The sequence below is a fragment of the Diorhabda carinulata genome, chromosome 5, assembly GCF_026250575.1.
Source record: "Diorhabda carinulata isolate Delta chromosome 5, icDioCari1.1, whole genome shotgun sequence".
NCBI classification, from domain to species: domain Eukaryota; kingdom Metazoa; phylum Arthropoda; class Insecta; order Coleoptera; family Chrysomelidae; genus Diorhabda; species Diorhabda carinulata.
Genome location: NC_079464.1, coordinates 1485578 through 1509331, shown reverse-complemented (window position 1 = coordinate 1509331; position 23754 = coordinate 1485578). Strand labels below are relative to the sequence as shown.

Sequence of the window (23754 nt, the reverse complement as noted above, 5' to 3'; positions counted from 1 at the left end):
TTACACATGACATAGCAAAAACAGAATTAATTTCATTTTTTATATCCCCTTCTGTTCTGTTGAACAAGGTGTAGGTTGAATACGTCTTAACGGATAAGTAGTTTGCGGCAGTCTACGGGCCAACTGATGGACCTCTTCAGGCACCCAGTGAAGACTGCTCCACGTCACTTTCTTATCAAATAAACTAAGATTCTGCATTTGTTTCATAACCTCACTTTTATCTCCATAGAAAGCAATATCTTTCTTTAATTCACCAATGCTATTAATAAACTCTTCAATTCGACGTCTGTACTCTTCTGAAGACATATTACGAAAGAGAACATTCTCATACGTAGACACGTTTGATGGTCGTTTGACGCAGCACTTGACGTTTGACTTAACGACGTGACGTTTGACATAACGACGTGACGTTTGACGTAACGATGTGACGTTTGACGCAACGACAAGAGAGATACATTTCATGAATATTGTTTTTACTGCTATGACATAAAGATATATTGGAAACTAACAAAAACACAAGAATTTTAAAAATAATTTTATTATAAGAAAACGACAATATTCTACATTTATGAGAGAGATACATTCCATGAATATTGTTTTTACTGCTTTTTCTTAAATAAAAGCTCACATTATCGCTGAAACTCTTTATTACTCTCGTGACTGTCATAGTATAACACTTATACATGAAGGATGACATCACAATGACCAGTGGAAAGAAAAAAAAATAAAAATACATTTCTAATAAAGCCCTGTTGGGCACAGACTTATGCCTAACACTAACAACGCTCATATAAATCACCTAAAACGCATACTAAAAAACTATGATAAAACAGATATTTTGATGTGGCATTATGAACCGCCACCGTTCATAATACCGCAAAAACACAGGAATAATTTTATAATAAGAAAACGATAATATTCTACATTTATGAGAGAGAGAGAGAGAGATACATTCCATGAATATTGTTTTTACTGCATAGCGGCCTCAAAAGTATCAATGTCACTGTCTATATCAGAATCATCAAAACGATTATTTCTAGGCATCTCATGTAAATTATTAATACAGGACTCATGTGATTTTATCATGAATAAGACTTTGTTAAAACAACTCTGACACCAATAGGACATTTCTTGATATACACATTCAACAATTTCGTCACCATCAAATACTTCATGACAGTGATCATAATTAACAAAGATGTTCTTTTTTAAATATTTATGGACCGTTCTAAATACAAAATAACATGATTTACAAACATTTATACGATATTGTGGAAGCCAATATCCACTAGACCATACGCAGTAAGTAGATTCTTCAAACATATCTCCCCAATTTGTTTTACTTAATATAGTGTTTCTTAAATATAACGGTATTTCTTTATTATAGTCAATATATTCTATTCCAATGGATGAAGAATTTGGATTACTCTCAGCCTCTTTTATCATCGCATTCCATTTGTAATCAGGAAATTTTTTCGGTCAATTTCCGAGGAAGAGGGGATTGCTCTGCGAAATCGGCTGCTGACTTTATCGTTTCACAAATTTTTATGATGAATAATTCCATTAATGTTGAGGAGTTCATTATCTACAAGAGAGTAAGTCTGGAATACTATAATGACCCCACGGCAGCGTATCATAACTATTGGTAATCAAATATCTTTTATCGTCATGAGGACTTAGCGCAATTTTTGTCTGTTCTATGCTATATACGTTATAAGCATATGACCTAATACAGCGTTGAGTAATATTTTTTTCTTTGAAATCATTTAAACAGTTTACATAATCTTCAAAATTTATTTTGTTTTTTACTACATTATATCGAACTCCTTTTGCCTTTTTTACTATTGCACCTGATTGAACTTTAAAAGAATACATTTTAGACCTCAAGCCTGCAAAATGAGTCATAATTTGGCCTTTGTTTTCATCTTTCATAACATCCAGAACTTTTTTATTTACCTGTGGAATATTATAGTTATTATTGATGGGGTAATCTGAAGTATCGAATTTTGTTAAATCAGCTTTTAGCACCTCCTCATATGCATCATCACAGATGAGCTCATACACAAAACTGTCTGTGTCCATGTACATTAATTTACATCTATCAATACCCATTTTCGGAATCATGTAATCATAATGGAATTGATACATACACAGCTTCGACAAATCCAAAACTGTCATACCAACATAAAGAGGCTTATTGAAAACCAATTCTGATTTAGTGAGTTCTACTGCAATTAGGTTTTCATTAAAAACTGTTCGACTATGAAACCTAACACTAGATATCAAATTTTTGGCGCCGTATCGACCATTCCAGGTTTTAACAAGTTTTACAATTCGGTGCTTCCGTATATTTTCCATCGTCTTTCCAAACACAGCATTATTTGCCAATTTATATAAATTTTTCTCAAAGTCATTGGTAGCTGCAGCCCTCAAACGAGTATTTAGTTCGATATAGGGCCGCAGCCATGCAGATTGATTGAATTTCAGAATTTTATGTATCTTTTTAATTTTCAAACCGTTGGCTAACATTTGTTTTAAATTACGATAGTGAACTGTGTATTCTTTTTTACAATAAAGCGTTGTCATTAATTTGGAATAATTTGAGCCTACAGGCTTGCGGTGTTCGGGAGCAAATGGAAAATCTCTGTGAAGATCATGTAATTCATGTGGATACTCCAAGTCTACTTGTAATATATATCCTACGGAAGAATTATCTGCCACAGACATAACATCAAAATTTTCATTATCTAACCATTCAAATCCTCCGTATGGTAATGGTTTACACATAGCCCACCCGTATAAATTATTGACGTCCAGGTAGAGTAAGTACTTTGAGGGTTTTGTAGAATCATATTTAGGCATGTACTTATTGTTAGCATTCGATAATCTACTGCTACAAACCGAAATTCCTCCTCGAATTGCTTTCTCGATAAACATGATCATGTCTACGTCATGCAATAACTCTAATTTACATCCTACATATTTCAACATACAGTCCCAAGTATATCCAGGCATTGTATAGTACCATGCAGGGTCTAAACCATAAGTAATTGAACATTTTCTTCGAAATTGTTTGAAAACATCTGATAAAAGTAAAACATCGGTCTTTAAGTACAGATCAGAATACTGACCCAAATTTTCAATATCAAATGATTTCCACACTGCATGAGCATGAGAATACTTCTCAATACTGATGTTTTTATCCTCCAATTTATTATAAAATGCCTCTATTGGTGGTAGTTCACAAGTATTTAATTTTTCCCAACTATCTATAAAATCGTAACAGAAAACCCCTTTTTTGGCTATTAATTTAAATTGTTCGACACTTAAATTACTAAATTCTCTTTTGGAAATTTTTAAATCATTATCATTCAATGTAGCAGCCAATTCTTCCAAGGAAGCACCAAAAACCTCAGTGAATCTATGAATCGAAATTTTATATTTGTATCTGAATCGTTAAGTGTAAATGAAATGTATTTTTCTTTATTTATGGGGAGTAAACTGATGTTTCCTCTTTTACTTAATTCCGAAATGATGAAATGGCTATCGTAGTTACTTGAGTTATGGAAAACTGTAGGTACAACAAACAGTTTTTTGAAATTTAAATTGCATGCTTGATGTGCAAAATTTCTAAACTTCCCCGTAAAATGATCGTGATCTCTAACAATGATATCTGTAGAGGAAAAACCCTTTTCACATATGTGACACATTGTTCACACGTAAATCTGGTTTTTCTTCCATAGGTGTAATAGTTTTAATTTCTGATTTAATACTTTCAGCTAAATTCGATAATTCATTTGCAAACCAATCCATGCAATCTCTACCTCTGTAGCTCTTGAAAAAACTCAAGTCTTCGTTGTAGCTACATTTTACATAGTAACCAGCACTATATGCTATATGTTTTTGATATTTATTTGTCTTATTATGAAGCTGTGTTTTATCTGTAAATTGTTCTAGCATGCACTCAAAGTCGGCATAAACTACAAAAGGCGTAGTTTGTTTATATATATAATTTCTAAAACTAACAGATTCATATTTTGGAAAAGACATTTTATAATTATTTAATTCAGAGCATAATTTCAAGTGGACATTCAATTTACTTTCACTACTGAAATAATTTATGCAGCGATTGCAAATAAATTTTTTATATGTAGTTTTACTTAACTGACTATTAATTAAACGTGGCAAATCTTTGATCCAGCAGTAGTGATATGTGATTTCTGAATTGTTATTATCTATAGGAGGTGCTTCATAATCGTTTAGCTTTGGAAAATATGTATTTTGAATTAATAAAAGATTTACATGTTTCTCGTGTATTGATTTAGCAAGTCTTACTGGATATACTTTGTAAAATGGTTTTTTATTATTTATTTCAATTAAATCCAAGGCATAGACATTGACGGAAATGTTATTAGATTTTTCAAACTTTGAAATTTGATGCAGGGGCATCGGAGCTTCCAAGTCTTGTGTATTCAAGACTGTGCTATAATATGGATATGAGGAAGTGAGTTCTTTATTATTTTTGGCTGGGTACAAAGCACTAACAATTGACCAATAAAAACATGCTTGGTCAGAATTTTTAATGTTTATGCACCCTCGCTTTTTTTGAATAGGTTCTGGAAGTTTAATATAAGATGAGCCGTTTCCAATTTCAAATTTATTGATATTTACTTCTAAAGAAATAATTTTACTTAATGCAAAACCAGAGTCCCTCTCTTGAAATTCTGATAATTTAAAATTAATTTTATCTTTGACGTTCTCGAAAAACCATCGCTCTATATCGGTCGATACATCGATAATAGAATTTTTAGTCATAAAATAATGGAAACTAGAAATTTCATTTTCACCAGATTTTTTAATGAACTCTCCACAAAAACAAACATAAACTTTAACAACAGAATATTTTTTCCTAAAAATTTCCCTTATTTTATTTTTAAAAATTATTTGACAATCATTTAAAAATTGCGTTAAGTCCTTATGATATAAATTTACTATTAGTCCGGTTTTAATTCTTCTTGTAAATGCAGAAGCTACATTTTCCCATTTAACCCTATTTTTCAGTTTATTATTCAGCCCCATACCTATATTCCTATTTGAAATAAGTTGTTTAAAATGTTTGAAATGTCCTATGTATGTTTGTAATTTCCTAATTGTACCTACATGCAGTCCTCCTTTTTTAATTGTCAAATTACATACTTTAATTTGTTTTTTCAATCGATTCAACCAAATTTCCACATCTCTATCCCTTATCTTATCAAACAATATTTTTCTGACATTTTTAATGACTTGCAGTAAATTTTCAGATTTTTTTACAATATTCATGGTACTCACCTCTCTCTCTCTCTCTCTGTGTCTTAGGCACGTCTATAGTTCCTCAATTTCAAATGACGCTAGCCGTTGATTTTTTCCAACATCCACTAATCCCTTGAATATAATTCCGTATTTTTCCTTTTCAAATTCTTCAATGACTGGTTTGTAGACACTTGTGACTCTTTGCGGTAAAAACACTACTTCTGTATCTAAATCCAATAAAACTGATTCTCCGAATTTGGAATTGACTATTTTTGCCTTCTTTATAGCCCTCAGAGTATTCAAAGGTAGATCTTGTATTTTTGTTATTGGTTTTCTCTCTGTAATTAGAGACGTTGCGTTAATTTTTTTTAAATCCATCTGAAAAGAGAGAGAGCGCGTAACCCACAAGAAAAAAAAATACTTACATTTTTTGTTAAGGCACAATTTTAACAGATACTAGTATTTGTTCTTCAGAGCTGGTTTTTCTCTTGCTGGCAGTGGAAGAGACTGGCTCCAACACAATGCAACATCTTATTTATACTCATGCCACTATCTCCATACGATTGTGATAGAATGTTCTAGAAAAAATATTTTATTTGCGGCAATTTTGTAATTTTGTAATTTCCTGTAAATGTGGTCCATATGGTTTCCGAGTATTCTAATAAATTTTCACTATTTCCTGTACATGTGGTCCATTTGGTTTAGAAATATTCTTATCAATTTCCTGCGTTATCAAAAAATTTCTTATTAATAGGTAAGTTATCTTAAGATTGGCATTCGGGAATTTCCAAAAAAAAAATTTAATAAGAGTTTATTTCAAAATATACAACATCATTGATAAAAAGAAATTATTTTTGTTAATAAAATTTTGAGATGATTTAAAAGGTCTCCATTTGGACATGGAATATCGAACACGTTCCAATTAAAGGGTCCGGCTGCAACAAGTTTTTTGGTAAACACATTATATTTGTAGTATGTGGTGTTTTTGAAAAAGTACATGTGTCCGTCAATGTACTGGAATGCTCCTGTAACATCTGTGGGTAGTCCAGGGAAAATATGTTTTATTTGTCCTCTATTCCGAACAGTTTTCAAGTTCTTATTAAATTCAATATAATTACTGTTATTATAAAATACATATATTTTCCCATGATTGCTTTGAAACATTGTGTTTATTTGAGAATTCTTAGGTATAATTAAATTATTTTCCTCAAGTATTTGTAGAGTTGGAAAATCTGCTACATAGTATTTACGGTCATTGACTGCTATTAAATTATCTGAAGAACTTTGAAAAATCTGAATTATGGGACCCACTTCTTCAGGTAAATAATCATCGAGTATTTCTGGTTGCGAGGGAATAAGTTTCGAGTTCAAATCAATTTTCCATAGGGAATTTTCATTAATAATATATAAATGGTAATTTTCAAATTCACCAGCCATGGCAATGACGGTGTTATGTCGCATAAATTTTTATCCGATTCATTTGGTTGATGTGCAAGTGTCTTTGTAGTCGGTGGCAGCGCTGATGTGGGTTTGAAAGGATTATTTACATATGTATTGATTGGTCCATAAAGAGCTTCAAGGGCCATTTTATCATCCTCATCCAATTTAGGAGCAATGTTGAATTGATACCATGGATACATTATTGCTGTCTCAATATCACTGTGAGCAATTCCTAAAATATGCCCAATTTCATGAATTAATACCATAAGTAGGCTAGTCGGATCTTCTAAACTTGATCCATCCAAACTTAAATCCCACTTCTCATCAGCATCAATATGAAGCTCTATACAACTGTTGCCTTTTGGGAAATAAGCATGTGCCAACACCTTTCCGGGCCCATCAAATGTACTGGAGCACTCACCTCTACCTTGGCAATTTGCTCGAAAATAGTGCTTTCCCCGTACAACTGTAATAGATATATCGGGAGCATAAGGCCGTATTTTGTGTATTAATTCAAATTTAAACTTTGAACTGTTACTCCACACTTCAAAAGCCTTTTTGGTTACTTTAAGATATTCTGGAGTTGCCTGAGGGAAATACCATTTCAAATCAAATTTTGACCATTTTGATTTAACTCTAAAAGAATGATCATCGTCGGAAGCTGCTTCACTTACATTACATCTTGGTCTATTTAGAAGTTGAATTGTATTTTCATCTAATTCTCCCGTTGCAGGGATATTATATCTTTTTTGAAAACTCAACAAATAATCCTCAAGTTTAGTCAAATCATTTTCATTTGCGTACCCGAACCATTGTAAATACTTCATAGCATACTGTTGGTCGACAACGCATAGTACTGGACATAGTACTGCAGCTAATATAATGATATTATAATATAACATGATCTTCACTCTTCTGCTATCCTCAAAAAACTAATTTCCAATCACATTAATAACGGAATATATAATTTTTAAAAAACCCAAAGACTTTTAACCGACCTGGTATATCAGCGCTACCGCTGTTATCATCGCAACGAATCTGTCTCGATTACGTGCGTGATACCTTACATTGACAAAATCTCTTTTTATTTATACGTTATACTTTTATGTTACAAGATTAGCGAATAATAATGGTATATATAATTTTTAAAACCCAAAGACTTTTAACCGACCTGTTATATCAGCGCTCCCGCTGTTATAATCGCAACGAATATATAACTTTACGCATGCGCAAAAACGAAGTCTCTCTCTCTCTCTCTTACACATTGTCTCGCTGCTCTCTCTCTAACACACGGTTTTCCCTATTTCTGTAGTCAGACATACGTTGCTCATCTTCTAATTCTTTCAGCTTCCTATGGAAATTTGAGATGTCATATTTTAAATTTCCGACTTTCTCAAGAATGTGGAAACTGTTGACACGATAGTAAACGCACCTAACCTAACCTACCTAACCTAACCTACCCTAACCTAACCTTTCTTTTTTTGGCCCCAAGGTAGGGTGGAAGCTAATGCCGTCCTCACAGCTGGCGGGTGCAATGCTGTGAGTTTGTGTGGGACTCTCACCCACTAAACTACCCTCCTTGTTTCTGTATCCCTGGGAGTTGCGTGCGCCGGGAGGACAACAAGTTGTCATTACATCGGCGCACCTCCCTTATAAATCCTGTTCCTTATCTATTTCTATCCCTGGGTGTTTCTATCCTCTTTTTCCTTGTTGGTCATTACTACGGTCATATATGTCGTTACCGCGTTCCAGGTTTTCTTATCCTCGAGCATTTTCCCTATGATCACGGTTGCCGTTGGCAAGTCACATCCTAGTTGTTCTTTTAGTCTGGTTCTCTCCTCACCCCATCTCACACATTCGTAGAGGACATGGGCCGGGTCGTCCATTTGCCCACATGTTTTACATGTGTCATCCTCGGTCTTACGGATTCTTTTCGTGAAGGTACCGAACGAACCATGTCCCGTTAGAACCTGCGTGATGTAGTAAGAAGTGGTACTGTGTTTGCACATGACCCAGCTTCTTATATCTCTTATCAAGGTTTTTGTCCACTGGGCCTTCGTCTCCAGACTATCCCACCTCTCCTGCCACTTTTTGTATGTTCTTTCTTTTGCCATTCGTCTATTGCCGGCTAACCTGCCTCCTATTTTATATAGAAAGCATATCTCAGCTATCATGAGATCAATTGGTGGGAATCCTGCTATAACCTGGACTGCCTCGGCCGATACGGTCCTATAGGCAGCGGCGGCCATCAATAAGCCTTTTCTTTGCGCAGCCATTAATCTCTCCTTGTACGATTGTATTTTCATGGCTTCGCGCCAGGCTGGCGCCGCATACAGGAGGACGCTGTGCATTACTTGGCACAGAACCCTGCGCTTGCAATAACCAGGTCCTCCTACATTCGGCATCAGCCTCCGTAATTGCGTAATCTTTTTGTTGGCTTTTTCGACCGTATATTTAATGTGTTCCAGAAAGTTGAGGTTTTTCGTTATGATTACTCCCAGATATTTTATTTTCTTCTTGGCCTCAACTCTTTGTCTTTCCACTACCATTTTGAAGGGGCCATTTGTTTTCCGGTGTCCCTTCACCACCAGTATCTCCGTTTTTTGTGGAGCAATTTTTAGTCCGTTTGCTGTTATCCAACGGACCGCTAGAGCTACAGTATTCTCTGCTCTGTTCCTGACCTCATTTTTTTTGTCGCCTTCGATGTAAAATATGAGGTCATCTGCGTATGCTATAGTGGAAACTTTTGGGCCGTAGTCCAACTCTAGGATACCGTTGTACATAATATTCCACAGGACTGGTCCAAGGACCGAGCCCTGCGGAACACCCATCGTACATTTGTGTGAAATGATACCGGAAGTCACCCTCCTGCCACTAGTTCTTTATGTATTTTGTTAAGTATGGGCTGATCCCGTTATCCTTGCAAGCCATGACTATTCTATGCCATTTCGCGGTATTGAAAGCATTCTTTATGTCTATCGCCACAAATACACCCCATTTGTGGCTGGTTTTGCATACAACTTCCTTTAATTCCTTTATTGCCGACATCGTTGATCTTTTGGGTCGGAAGCCATGCTGGTGTGGAGATAAGAGGTTTTTATTCTCGATCTCCTCACCCAGTCTATTTGTAATTATGCGTTCTAATAATTTTCCGAAAGAGTTGATCAGGCATATGGGGCAGTAGCTGCCTGTCTCGTTTGGGTCTTTACCCTATTTCGGAAGTAGAACAACTTTAGCTGTTTTCCAGCAGTCGGGAAACCGTTGTTGTTTGTTTCAGTAATTCGTTTAAATAATTTAGGATTTGCAACAGTTTAGTTTTCACCGCGATTTTTAGAGCTTCGTTTGGCAGGCCGTCTGGTCCTGGTGCCTTGCCGTTTTTTATATCCTTAATGGCTATTTCGAGCTCGACGCTGGTGAAACTCTTAGGTTCCTCGTGTAGTGCGGGTTCGTCGTCGTCGTTGTTTATCATTCTCCCTCTTATTGTCGGGAAGAGGGTGCAGAGGATCTTTTTTCTCTTTTTCGCGCTGAGTTGACCTTGTGTTTTATTGGCCATTTTACCCGTCTCTATCCTATAACCCTGACCACATATGTCGTTTTCCAGGTCTTCCATGAGGTCATCCCAACATCTCTTTTTGGCCTGCAGAATTAATCTTTTAAGAAGTTTGCTTTGTTCTTTCATACCGTCTTCCCATTTTTGTTTTAGTTGTGGGAGTTTTTCTCGGGTGTATCTACGTCTTAGTCTATTATATTCGTTTCTGACATTTTCTATTTCTGGGTTCCACCAGAATGGTTGCATCGAGGTATTATCGTCATCTTTACTGGTGGCATCTACTATATCTCCGGCCATTATGGATGGTCGTCTTCCGTTGTTTCTGGTAGCCGTTTCGAATGTTTTATCTATGGCCTTTCGGTATTCTCTAGCACTTATATTCGGTGAGATATACGCGACCGTCATAATGGTGCCCTTGGTTTCTATTTGCACGCAGTTATCACCTCGAAGCGTCTTATCGATTTCTAAGTTTTTATTTATAATGGCAATCTTCACGCCTACTTTCTTATCTACGAGCCATCCTTTTTTTGCGATGTTTTTGATTGGCTGGGAAATTATCATAATATCGATTTGGTGTTTATTCGCTTCGTCGAAGGCTATATCGTGCGCCATCTTGGACCTTCCCAGGTTCACTTGTAGTAGTTTGATTTGGTTTTTGCCCATTTTTTGATCATTAGCTATTTTGCTTGTATCAGGCCCACATTCTCACCACGCTGTGCAGAAAGAGACGTGACCCCGGGCATCATATGTGTAGTAAATAAATATGGAAAATTTATTGGACTATTGATCTTATAAATAACCGTAGGTATCCTAGTTTGGGATTCCATAATAATAAACGGCATTAGCTCGTCTAAAATATAAATTAAAATAAAATAAATAAATAATAAAAATAAATAAAACCCTTTATTATTCGGAACGGAGAGTAGACACATCCCGAGTAGGATTGAGAATAGGTCGGACTTTCTGAAGTCAAACTCTTCGCTTGACTCCTGCATCTCTTCAATTAAACAGAGTGGCCCAAAAGTCGCGCAACCAATTGAAAAAAAAATGACATTGCGTAGCAAAAGTACAAAATTTATTCGAAAAAAAAAACGAAATACACAAAAATAGTTTGAAGCAAGGCAAAAGCTGACTTCTTGGCATCATAACAGATGTTCGAAATGACCTCCTTCTTGTTCTGTGCACTTCAGACATCGCTTCTTAACAGCTTTACAGATGCGCGCAAGTGTAGGTTTATCTGCATTCAGCGTATCGACTTCGTTGGTGATTATGTTTTTCATAGTCTCCACATCTGGTAAAGCATTTTTAAACACCCTATCCTTTAAAATTCTTCACACTGCAAAATCTAAAGGAGTCAGGTCAGGAGATCTTGGTGGCCATTCCACTTGACCTCGTCTACCAATCCAATCCGGAAAATTTTGATTTAGGAATTCGCGAACAATTACAGCGTAATGGGCCGGCGCGCCATCTTGTTGAAGAGTTAACACACGACTAGAAAAATCCGGGTTATTATTCAGTTCTTCGCGCAGTTCCATCAACAAATCAAGGTATGCAGCACCTGTTACTGTTGTATCGAAAAAGTAAGGGCCAATGATTCCGAAGGAGCAAACACCAATCCATACCGTTACACCTGGAACATTTAATTTTTCTTGGATGGTGATATGCGGATTGTCTGTAGACCAGTTTACGCAATTGTGTCTGTTGATTCGGCCATTTAATTTAAATTGTGCTTCATCTGACCACAAAATGGTTTTAAAGAAGTCTTTGAACGCTTCACATCGAATTACGTACCACTCAGCAAACTGAAGTCTGCGGTCCGGATCGTCTTCTGTTAATGCTTGTAAAAGTCGTGGTCTGTGAACATGCATACCTACTTCCTTCATTATTCGCTGCAAGCTGGAACGAGAAATTTCCAATTCATGGCAAGCTTTACGGACTGATCGCGCCGGTGTTTCAACAAAACTCTCAGCGACGATGTGTAAGTTTTCTGCAGTTCGCACGCTGCGTGGCCGCCCCGAACGCTTCGTATCATTCACAGTACCATTTTTTTCGAACCTTTTTATCAAGCGATACACAGTTTCACGCCTCAGAACTTGACTGTAGGAAATTTTTCGGCAAAATCGGAGAAAATGTTTTGATAATCGGCATGATAACGGTAGTACGAGGTCACTAAAAACACGCGTTCCGCAATTGTGAACCGATAACTCGATCCCGTTACACATTTAAATACCCTCACCGCTCCTTTACACACGAACAACTGTAAGATATTCGGTAGAAACGCGTAACCTTGTACTAGAAGGGTGAAACCAACTCATGCGCATTTTGTGTTAGCGTTGTGCGACTTTTGGGCCACTCGTTATATTCCTCTATCATGGTCGACTGTTTCATTTTCTTGTATTTTAGAATCAGCTGCGGTTGGAAGAGCTCCCGGGCGAGGTCATCCTCGACAGTTTTCACATCCTCATCAGTAGCTTTTTTATCGTCTTCACCAGAAGACGACGTGTAATCCTCATCATTCAGAACTTTTCTCCTTCTGTCATGAGACAGAGATGACTCCGTCTCCGACGAAAGATTTCTTCCTCTTCTGCGTTTTTTTGTTTTTGTATTATCCATAAATAATCACACGAGTGGGGCCGAAATAACTGTCCGGCGAGGCAGTGCGCCCTTACCTCGCTAAGGCAAGGTACTCTGGGAGGTCGCCTGGTATCCCAGAGGCACCGTTCATCCCGCGCAGCCATTCATCCCATAGCCACGGTGGCTAACAACGTAGGATTACGGATTTTTTCTCCAGGTTTACTCCTGTTTTTTGAGCTGTTTCTTAGCTTCACTCCCCTCTACCCGTCCGTCGAGACGGTCCGAGAAGAGAGGAAGTTACTGAGCCACTCCACCAACGTCTTACAGCTCTCAGGAGTGGAACCTAACCTTTTTTTTTGTTGTGTGTGGGAAAATCTTCAAAAGACTTCTGGGAAAGTGTCCCAGGTGTGCTGGATTCACCCGTTAACCGGACGCCTACCAGCTAAAAACCCACCCTCTTCTCCACCGACGCATGTGGAACCGTTCTTAGCGAACATTGCGTCACATGCGCCGGCTGTACTCTTCACTCCGTGTGCTCTCCGTATTCTTCGCTTCCTCTAATAAATAATAATAATAAATAACATAAATAACACATGCACTAGACACTAAAAAACATCACAGACACATAAAAAAAGAGATGACATACACGTAAATAACCATAAATAAAACCTATTTAAACTGTATAAGTAAAACTTAGCCTAACTTATCCTATTTTTAAAATCATGTGTATAGTTAAAACTTAACCTATCTTAAAATTTGTAAAAACCTAACCTAGGAATCTAAAAGAATTTTTCTTTTTAATTAATTCTAATTTAAAATTGTGTATAAATAGAAGAAAATTTTTTTTCTTTCTCAATCTAATTAAAAAAAAAAATAAAATCTTAGGTCTAATTTAAAATTGTATAAATAAAAATAACCTTTTTTTTGTGTGGGTGGGAAAATCTTCAAAAGACTTCTGGGAAGGTGTCCCAGGTGTGCTCTTCTACCCTCTTCTCCACCGACGCATGTGGGACCGTTCTTAGCGAACATCGCGTGGCTGTACTCTTCACTCCGTTGTCTTCTTCCTTTAATAATATATATATATATATATATATATATATATATATATATATATATATATATATATATATAATTACTACATGCACTAAACACTAAAACATCACGCACAAATAAGAATAAAAAGGGGACAAACACATAATAAATATATAACCATAAAAAACCTACCTAAACTATATAAATAAAATTTAACCTTAAAAATTTTCTTAATCTAATTAAAAAATATTCACTCGGCTTTGGCACCCTCCTCTCTCCACTCTCGCTGTCATTTGTCCAAGCTGACTTTCCTTTCTTCCTTTTTTATTCTTTCAATGTTTTCCTTGTCAGCTTGGATTCTCCTGTAGATTCTGACCCTCTCCTCCACTAATATGTGGATTGGGATCGCTCCCGCGATCGTCTGCAGCGCTATTGCTGAAACAGTTCTATATGCGCTGCAGACCCGAAGCAGCGGTTTCCTCTGTGCCGAGGTGTATAAGTTTTTATATTTTTAATCTTTATGACCCGTATAAGAAGGTGGAATGCATTACTTCAAGTAGCACCCTCCTCCTTTTGCTACCGAGGCCACCTATGTTTAGTAATATCTTCTGTAGGGCGGAAGTCCTTTCCTCGGCTTTCCGCACCGCTGCCTCTGTGTTTCGAGAAGGTCAGTCTATTATCAAAGGTTACGCCCAAGTACTTCAATGTTTACTAGGAAATTACAAAGTGCCCTCCGAGATCAAATTGGATTTGATACCGGACTGTTCTTGGACCTCTTAGCACTATTATTTCCGTCTTCTCTACTGCTATTTGTAGGTCCATCTGCTCTATCCAGCTTTTAATTCTTATCATGTTTTCTATTATTATATATACGATGCCCCAATTCATATCGCTTTCCGCTAATATCGCTAGGTCGTCAGCGTATGCGATCGATCTGGTGCCGCCCTCCAGTTCTAATAGGAGTACCCCGTCATATAATATGTACCAAAGGGTCGGTCCTAACACCGACCCTTGAGGTACTCCGGCGGTCAATTTAATTTCCTGCTTTCTCGATACGCATATTCTCCTTTCGGTTAGGTAGTCCTTTAAAATATTTACTAAATACCCTGAGGCCTCCATTTCATTTAATTTTTGTATTATGAGGCCCCAGTTAGCTGAATTAAATGCGTTTTTGATGTCTCATAACGAGGACTACACATCTTCTTCTTGAAACTTTCGCCGCATCGTGTACCCACTTTGCGGCGTCCACTGCTGATCGACCCTTGCGGAAGCCGTACTGCTGATCCGATAGAGCTGCTTTGCTCTCCAGGAATTTTTCTAATCGTTTTTTAATTAGGATTTCGTAATATTTTCCCAGACAGTCTAACAAGCATACCGGCCTATATGAGGCCGGCGAATCGGGGGGTTTCCCAGGCTTTAATAACAATACCAAATTTGCTATTTTTAATTCTCTGGGGAACTCTTGACTACACAGTAGTTCGTTAAAGACGGATGTAACAGTTTCAGGCCTCGTTGTGATCAGGGTTTTAATTGCCTCTGGTGGCAGGCCATCAGGGCCAGGGGCTTTACCCTGCTTGATATCTTCGGCAGCGGTCAGGATCTTTTCCGTCGTGAATTTCGGTACAGCCGCGTCGCTTTCCTTGCGGAAGTTTTCTTTCCTTTTATTAGGGAAGAGTAGCGACGCGGCCTCTAGCCGCTGCTCTTCGTTCAAGTTGTATGGGGCGACGACCTTCAATGCTTTCATTGTGATTTTATATGCGTCGCCCCATATGTCCTTTTCTAGATCCTCACATATGGCCCGCCATCTTTTCCTCCTTTCGTTTTTTATTAACTTGCCCAGAGCTTTTTTTTTGTAAATATCTTGGTAACTTCCTTAGCCCCCGCTTCTTGTGTATGTCCTTCGGGTAAGGAGGCAATCCTCTCGGAGTTTTTCTATCTCATCGTTCCACCAATATGGCATTTGCCTGTTACTATTCTTTTTATTTTCCCTTATAATTTTTTCTTTTATGTCCTTTAATACTAACTGAAGAGTCTCGTAGATCACCACCTTTTCTGTCTATTTTTCTATAATCAATCATAGAGATATTGGGGGAAATGTAGCAGGCCACAATCGTGATCTCGCAATCAAGCTCGACCACGACGTAGCCCGCTTCTCTTTGCATATTCCTCACCCCAATATCCCTATTTCTAAAGAATACCGCCACGTCCTTTCTCTTGTCCTGTACCAACCACCCCCCTCAGTCAGTTTTTTATTGGGCTCTGAAACGATAAGAAGGTCCGCTTTCAGTTGAGCAACTTTAACGTGGGTCAGGTCGTGAGCTAGTCTGGCCCTTCCCACATTAATCTGCAAAACCCTGATGCCGGTGCCTGATGGTTTTTTTGTATTCTCCCATTCTTCCCCCGCTAATTTTTCCCATACCTCACATTCCCCACCCCCTGTATCTAGTTCCTCCATAATTTTTTATGTTTTCTCCTTTTTCCTGTGTTTTTCTTCTTCCTCTATACATTTCCTACATTTCTTTCCTATATTTTTTAAGTTTTTGTTAAATATTAATTCCCTCAACTCCTCAATTTTTTAAATTAGTTTTTCGTCCCCTCCTAGCATGTTCTTTATTTCCATTATTTTATTATCTATTTCCCTTTCCTCCTCCCCCGTTGTTGTCATTTCTCCCTCTTTCTTTTCTTTTTTAGTTTCTACTTCTCCCTCGACTCTACTTTGGGCCGACTCACTTCCTGCCTCCTCGACCCGACCTCTCCGTGCACGAACCTAACCTAACTTAACCTTTTTTTTTATAGAGTGGTTTAGGAAATCTGCTTGTCAGACTACCCCGTCTGTTGTTCTTGTGACAGGGTGCCGCCTGGTCTGGCGTATGACGGGGGTGTGTCGGGTTGACGACCTTGCCGGTTGTCGACCGACTAAAACCCTTTCCCCTCTTTACTTCCCAGCTTCCATCCGGAAACCGCTCTCGCATTACTTCAGATGGCAGGGAGCTACAACTACTTGTATTCGTCAGCAATTTCTTCCACACTTTTTGTTTTCATTATATGGGGTATCATCTCGTTTATTGCATTCCATTTATTTTCTTCTTCTATCATTTTCCTGATTATGTTTTTCTTCGTAACTCTGCAGCCGATTTTTTGGTGGCATACCTCTCTTTGTTGTTTCCAATTCTGGCATTGGAATATTGTATGTTCTGCTGTATCAGCTTCTCCGCAGTATATGCATTCGTTGTCACGTTTTTCCAATTTTATATGTATAATCTCTGAAGCTGCCATATCCTAGTAGGAACTGCGTGATATAAAAGTTAATATTTCCATGTTTCTTGCTTACCCAGATTTCTATGTTAGGTATTAGTTTTTTTGTCCACCTGCACTCTTCGGTTCCATTATCATTCCAACGTTCTTGCCATTGCTGTAAGGTTTGGGCTTTAGCTTCCTTCCGAGTTTGCTTCCTACGTTCTTTTTCCACGCCATATATGACGTTTCTTCTATCAGTAAATCTATTGGTGGTTGTTCCGCTATTACTAGAAGTGCTTCAGTTGGTGCAGTTCTGTAAGCGCTGCATATCCTTAGCGCGGAGAGCCTTTGTTCTCTCTGATATGCTTTTCTATTTTTCTTTGTTTTTATTGCCGTTGACCATGCCTGCACAGCGTAAAGCAATATCGAGTTTGCGACTGCTGCCAATACTTTTCTTTTACTTGCTTGTGGGCCTCCAATGTTGGGCATGATTCTAGCCAATGCCATAGTTGTCTGACTTGCCCGAGTTACTGTTTTGTTGACGCGTACTGAAAATTTAAGTTTTTTGTCTATCCACACTCCAAGATATTTTAACGAGTCTTTAGGAGTTATCTCCATTCCAAGTATACTTAACGGTTTTTGCTGGACTTGTGTCCCTTTTTGTATTTATCAGTATTTCTGTTTTTCTGTAGCCAGCTCTAAATGGTTGTTTAGGAGCCATTTCTGGATATCCCCCATAGCAGTATCGATTTTTATTTGAATTTCCTCCATGTCTCTTCCAATTACAATTGCAGCAATATCATCTGCGTATCCTACTAGAGTAACATCTCTTGGTAATTCCAATTTTAGAAGTCTATCATACAATATGTTCCATAGAGTTGGTCCCAGAACAGAGCCCTGTGGCACTCCAAATGTCATGCACATTTCCATTGTCTTTCCTTCTGTCTCGATGACTGTTTTCCTTTTTGTTAGATAACTCATTATTATCTTTATTATGTAAAGTGTTGTTCCTCTATTCTGTGATTCTTTTATTATTTCTTTCCACGTTGCAGAGTTAAAAGCATTTTTGATGTCCAATGTTATTAGAGCAGCTATTTTTCGATGCCTGTAAGACTTTTCGTGTGTTTCTTTTCTTATGATTTCCGTGACTAACTTTACCGCATCTGTCGTAGACCTTTCGCTTCTGAAACCATATTGTCTTTCTGATAGGCTGTCTTTTAAATTTAAATCTTCCTTTAACCTGTTTCTTACTAAGTGTTCTAGTAACTTCCTACATGCTTCTTCTTAATACTAAGAAGACATATTGGTCGGTACTTTGGTTCTTCGTTTGGATTTTTCTTTGGTTTTTCAATTAAAGCTAATCTTGCTATTTTCCATTTTTCTGGGAACTCTCCACTTTTTAGCATATTACTGTAGGCCGAGCAGAACATTTCCGGTTTCTTTTGTATAACTGTCTGTAGTACTTCGACTGGTATGCTATCCGGGCCAGGTGCTTTTTTTAGTTTAAGTTTTTTGCTAGCTTCTGTTATTTCTTCTGCTGTTACCTCTGGTACCGGTCCGTTAATCATCACCTGCTCCCAGGAGATTTACTCTCGCGAAGGAAAAAGTGTTGTTGCTATCTTTATTGCATTTGTCATTGTGAGTGGTTGCCCTTTTGTTCTAAGCTTTAGTTTCCTTGTCGCAATTTTTTATCCTTTACCCCACGGATTGTTATTTATTTCCTCACATATCTTACTCCAGCAGTACCTTTTCGACTTATTAATGGCCGTTTTCAAAGCTTTCTTCTTGCTTGTATATTCTTCTGTTTCTGCGTTGTTAACTGTGGCCTGCTTTCTGTTTCTTCTGGTGAGCTTTCTCCTTGAAGCCAAACATGCTTTCCTTAGCTCTGCGATCTCTTCAGTCCACCAGTATACTGGTTTTCTGACATTCGTTGTGTCTCTTTTTGGCATTGCAGCATTACATATTTCTTCTAATATATTTGACACTTGCTCTGGTGTTTCTAGCGGGCCTTTTTCTCCAGCCTCGTTTATTGCTCTGATGAGTCTTGTTTGATTAAGTCGTGCTAGGTTCCATCCATTTTTTGGGTTCTTGCTGCTTTCATACGTTATTGATTCCTGTTGAATTTCGAAGTATATGTACCTATGTTCGCTTAAGGTTTCCTCCTCAAGTATTCTCCAGTTTATTGTTTTTGTACCTATTTTCCCTTTTGTCATTGTTAGGTCTATGACATCTCTGTTATTGTCATGAAACCACCATGGGTATTGATAAAAGGTCATGTGCTGCTTTACATCTATTTAAGTTTACTTGAACTATTCTAATTCTCTATTTTTCTCTCTCCATCTGCCTCTTGTTCCTCGTGTTCTTTTGTCTTTGATATCTGCGACTTTTACTTAGCGCTCTTTTGAAGGCCTTGCATTTTCCGGTACCCGTAGTATGACTTTCGCCGTTACATAGTAGACATCTAACTTCCCCTTCCCTGCACTTTTTAGCTTTGTGTCCATCTTTGCCACATTTATAGCGCAAAGTTTTTCTATTTGGTCCATTGCAGTAGTCGGCCGTATGACTATAAAACCAGCCACTCCCAACACTTGCTTAAATATATCTTTTTTTTGATTTTACATCTAGTATAGCCCACTCTTATATTAGTTAAATTATCTAGAGCCCTTGTCTTCTCCTGACTTATATGCAGGGTGGCCGCTTGTGTTTTTCCAATATTTGGTCTAAGTGGACTTATCTCGTATTCGTTTTTCTCCATTGGCCCTACACAAGAAATTATAGCTTCTTCCAACTCTTTACTGTTAGTTGTAATGTCCATTTCTCTAATGTAGTAGACCTCCCTTCTTTTATTATACGCTTGAGGGTCTCCGACGTCAGTTTTTACCGTTATGTCCTTTGTGCTTTCTATTTTCTCTCGAAGAGTTTTTACTTCCTCCTTGTCTTTGTCTGTTAATATAAGAACTTTTCCGTTTTTTGTCTCTCGTATTCCCCTTATTGTTTGGGTTGCGTCCATCCCTTTTACAGTTTCTTTAATTTTTTGCTCAAGCTCGGAGAATAGATACGTTATCATATCCAGAGTTTCTTTTAGAATGAAAAGTTCCGAACTTTCTTTTTTCTTGTATATTCCAGATTCATCTTGTATTGATGTATCCATTAGTTTCCTTTATGGTGTGCTTGCTAAACTCAAAGATTTACTTCTTTGTAATGGTTTGAAGACACTTGTAGTTTGTTTCCCTCCTAATGTCTTCATTACTTCTGGTGTACAAGACCTCTTTTTTTTTCATCCCATGTAAATTCGACGGTAACCGACCGCTTTTTTTCACTTCCATCCTTTTCTATTCGCATGGAGCCCGTGGCTCCGTGAGCTATCGGAGTAGTGCCCCCCCCCCAGAATCCGTGGGGCAGCCTGCCAAAGCAGGGAGGGATTTCCCATCCTGGGGTAGCTAGTTTTCTGTTTCCGACATTTCATTTTTTGATTTTTTTGGTTTGTTCGAGTTTCCAGCTCTAGGCAGATTGCTTTCACCACAGCTATGAGCTCTATCCGCCCTTTGGAGTGCCGCCTTTCACCTAAGTAACCGTCGCGTCCATGCTGGTTTTGGTTCGCCCCGGCTATTTCATTTCGCCGGTACCACCCATATCTGGGAGGCGTTCCTCTATCCACCACCTGGGGAGGCGCCCGGTATGGGACCAGCAACCCACTCGGGAACCTAACTTAACCTAACCTAACCTGACTTGACCTAACCTGACCGAATCGATAGCATCGACGAATTTTCCGGTTCCGAAAGAGCAATAAAAACAATGGAAATAAATGAAAACCAATTTTATTCCACAAAAATATAGTTATTTTCCTCGTCCTCATCCATTGGAGGTCAATCATTCTTTTCAGGATAAAAAAATTTTATATCTACAATGATTGCATCGAATGGATTCACATTTTTTCGCCGGACTCGCCGTCTCCAGAGAAATTCATGAAGATGCAGGTCAAAGTTATTTTTGATTGCCCCCCTCGATATTCTTCTTCTCTTCTCTGCCTCCAGCTGGATTCAATATTTTGGGTGTAGGCCCCTGTAAAATTTAGTACAGTGATTCTCAACCTTTTTTTGTTGCCGCACATATTTAACGTTTTCAAAGCAAAATGAGTTCCTCCGCTTCATTCAAAGTTAAGTCAAATACAGAAGTATCCGTTATGAGAAATGGATTGCGAACCCAATCAAATTTCTTATGTTGTCAAATGATCAGCAATAATTAATTTAATAGTTTTTTTAACTGTCTTTAGGGACTGACTCAAACTTTTTTAAATTGCCTTCCTGAGCTTTATTTTTCCATAAAGTTATTTGTTTTTGGAACCCACCAGCTTATCGGTTGAGTTTAAGATATTTTCATTGCCCTTGCATACTTGATGTTGTTAAAAATAACAAAAATGTCTGATAACTAAGCAAGTTTAGTACACCATATTTTATCTTCTAACAAATGAACAAATTGATAATTTTTATTTTGTTAAAAAAATATTTTCATTTCGTCTTTTAATTTCAGCACACGAGATATAACTTTTCCTCTGGACAACCATCTTACTTCTGTATGGAGTATCAAGGATTCTTACTTGGCTTCCATAGCTTGGCATAATTTACTAAATAATCTACTTTTTAATGGTCTTGATTTGATATAATTAACCATTTTAACACATTGTTCCAGAACTATTTTCAAATCTGATGGCAAAAATTTTGTAACAAGTGCTTCTCGATGCAAAAAACAATGGGTAACTAAAATATCTTCATTCAGTTCTTTAACATATGCTACCAATCCTTTTAGATGTCCAGTCATAACTGGAGCACCATCTGTGCAAATGCCAATACATGACTTCCAAGAAACTTTAATTTCTTCTAAATATGAACTAATTACTTGAAAAATATGTTTACCAGTTGTAAAATCAGATAACTCCCGACAACATGAAAATTGATTAATTATATCATTTTCGTGAATAAATCTAACGAATGCAATTAATTGAGCATTTCCTGTAATATCTGTTGTTTCGTCGACTTGTAGAGCAAAATTCGAATTTGCAAGAGTTTTTGCAGTATTTTGCTCAATATTTTCTGACATATCTTTAATTCTGCGATGGATTGTATCATTTGAAAGGGGTATTTTGCAAATATCAATATCAGCTGATCCACCAATCATTGTTTTTACAATTTTTCGACAAGCAGGTAATATAATTTCTTCAGCCAAATTTTGAGGTTTTAAGTTAACAGCAATCAATTCAGCTATTTCGTAAGAAGCTACTTGAGCCTTTTCGACTCGCTTAATTTTTGATGATAAAGACCTTTCAAATTAGCTTAATCTTTAGTTGAAAGCAAAGGATGATTAGTCACCAAGTGACGTTGGAGTTTGCTAGGAACCATAGCACTATTTGATAATTTAAAACCAAATATCAGGCTTGGGTCGAAAGAGTGATTTATGATAGCAGCTATCGCAGAGAGCAATCTAGCAGAAAAGCATGCTTTTGTAGCTGCTACTTTTACCACTCTCAGAACGGTTTGATAGAGATGGGACGGAAATTTTTATTAGTTCAAGTATGTAACGGATATCGGCGTGACGTAACACTTCGCACAATTATTAATGGGAATACATTCGTCTGTTGTGTTTATTTTGGCAATATGTTATATAATGTAATTGCACATTTCAAACGTTGTAAATTTCACGCGTAAACACCGTTTCCAATTTAATTGTTTTCTGAAACTGTAAAAATTCCACTTTTTGTTTTACTTTATTTACTAATTTTGGGAAGATCGTACGTAGTAGAAACTGCAAGAATCAATTTGCTAGAAATATATAAACGTAATAATAAGGAGTAACCATTATAATACATAATTGAACGAAAATGCGCATACGGTTACCAGTTTTCATATAAATATTTATGTTGTACAAAATAGGTACACTACATATAATACATAGAAACACAGAGTTTTTATACTAGGGTATATAGAGAAACACGATAGTTACTATGGAAAAAGTAAAACAAAAAAAGTAACAACATAAGTTAAAATAAAATTATTAATAAATTCATTAGATAGTAACCAATTCCAACAGTAAATACAAAAAAAAATAAAAATGAAATACTAAGCTAATCCGAGTCTAAACAAAGTATTTTTTTATATAAATAATAGAACCTATACTAATTTGTATTATATTTTAAAAACAAAAGTTTGTTCACTGTTTGATGTGACAATCTGGAGCGGCGTTCGGTAATAATCATTCCTGCTTTGGAAAATAAGCTTTCACATGGTACACTGGTGGCTATCATGCAACATCTTATTTGTACTAATTCCGCTAGATTTGGATAAATATGTTCGTTATTTTTCCACCATAATAACGGATCAACTCTTCGATCAGGTACCGTGTCACTTATATATCGTTGAATTTCCAATATTGCAGACGCTTTAGCATTTGAGGGTGGTAAAATGTTCGACACTTTGTTATCAAATACCGTCCAGTACGAATGACTAGCTGTATCGGCGATATTCGATTGCAACACAGTTGTCTGGGACACTGCTTGAGTCAATTTTTTCAATATATTTTCCGTCACCCAAGCTGTAATGTCTTTTTGAACAATCTGTAAAGCATTGGAATCCGTA

The 23754-nt window shown here is 37.1% G+C and overlaps 6 protein-coding genes across 10 annotated transcripts in view; 1 reads left to right on the top strand and 5 right to left on the bottom strand.

The window, feature by feature from the left end:
- LOC130893977 (ATP-dependent DNA helicase pif1-like) overlaps positions 1-23754 on the top strand; it is a 120895-nt gene that overhangs the window by 71626 nt on the left and 25515 nt on the right. The gene's annotated exons all lie outside the window — the stretch shown is intronic.
- On the bottom strand, positions 40-3960 carry LOC130894170 (uncharacterized). Its single transcript, XM_057800789.1, has 3 exons — positions 3720-3960; positions 1957-3302; positions 40-504 (listed from the first exon to the last, which is right to left on the bottom strand). Exons 1-3 carry the CDS (start codon positions 3958-3960, stop codon positions 40-42), a joined length of 2052 nt encoding a protein of 683 aa, XP_057656772.1.
- LOC130894169 (matrix metalloproteinase-2-like) lies at positions 5951-8364 on the bottom strand. Its single transcript, XM_057800788.1, has 3 exons — positions 8253-8364; positions 6723-7606; positions 5951-6016 (listed from the first exon to the last, which is right to left on the bottom strand). The coding sequence occupies exons 1-3, from the start codon at positions 8362-8364 to the stop codon at positions 5951-5953; spliced, it is 1062 nt and encodes a 353-aa protein (XP_057656771.1).
- Positions 11614-12165, bottom strand: LOC130894168 (uncharacterized). The gene has a single exon (XM_057800787.1). The coding sequence runs from the start codon at positions 12163-12165 to the stop codon at positions 11614-11616; it is 552 nt and encodes a 183-aa protein (XP_057656770.1).
- LOC130894167 (uncharacterized) lies at positions 17240-17743 on the bottom strand. The gene has a single exon (XM_057800786.1). It carries the CDS (start codon positions 17741-17743, stop codon positions 17240-17242), a length of 504 nt encoding a protein of 167 aa, XP_057656769.1.
- Positions 21719-22300, bottom strand: LOC130894166 (zinc finger BED domain-containing protein 5-like). The gene has a single exon (XM_057800785.1). The coding sequence runs from the start codon at positions 22298-22300 to the stop codon at positions 21719-21721; it is 582 nt and encodes a 193-aa protein (XP_057656768.1).

Bases quoted from the DNA above. Each gene is read 5' to 3' on its own strand.
- LOC130894170 (XM_057800789.1), bottom strand. From the start codon at position 3,960: ATGCTAGAACAATTTACAGATAAAACACAGCTTCATAATAAGACAAAT. The intron at 3,303-3,719 runs GTGTGAACAATG...TTAAATTAATAG, and splicing joins GGAAGAAAAACCAGATTTAC to CCAAAAAAGGGGTTTTCTGT. The intron at 505-1,956 runs GTAAATAAAAAA...TGTTTTTGTTAG, and splicing joins ATAACTATAATATTCCACAG to TTTCCAATATATCTTTATGT.
- LOC130894169 (XM_057800788.1), bottom strand. From the start codon at position 8,364: ATGACAACTTGTTGTCCTCCCGGCGCACGCAACTCCCAGGGATACAGA. The intron at 7,607-8,252 runs GTGAGGACGGCA...TCATTATATTAG, and splicing joins CAGCATTGCACCCGCCAGCT to CTGCAGTACTATGTCCAGTA. The intron at 6,017-6,722 runs GTGAATTTGAAA...TTGATAACGCAG, and splicing joins CACCGTCATTGCCATGGCTG to GAAATTGATAAGAATATTTC.
- LOC130894168 (XM_057800787.1), bottom strand. From the start codon at position 12,165: ATGAAGGAAGTAGGTATGCATGTTCACAGACCACGACTTTTACAAGCA.
- LOC130894167 (XM_057800786.1), bottom strand. From the start codon at position 17,743: ATGGAGATAACTCCTAAAGACTCGTTAAAATATCTTGGAGTGTGGATA.
- LOC130894166 (XM_057800785.1), bottom strand. From the start codon at position 22,300: ATGATTGGTGGATCAGCTGATATTGATATTTGCAAAATACCCCTTTCA.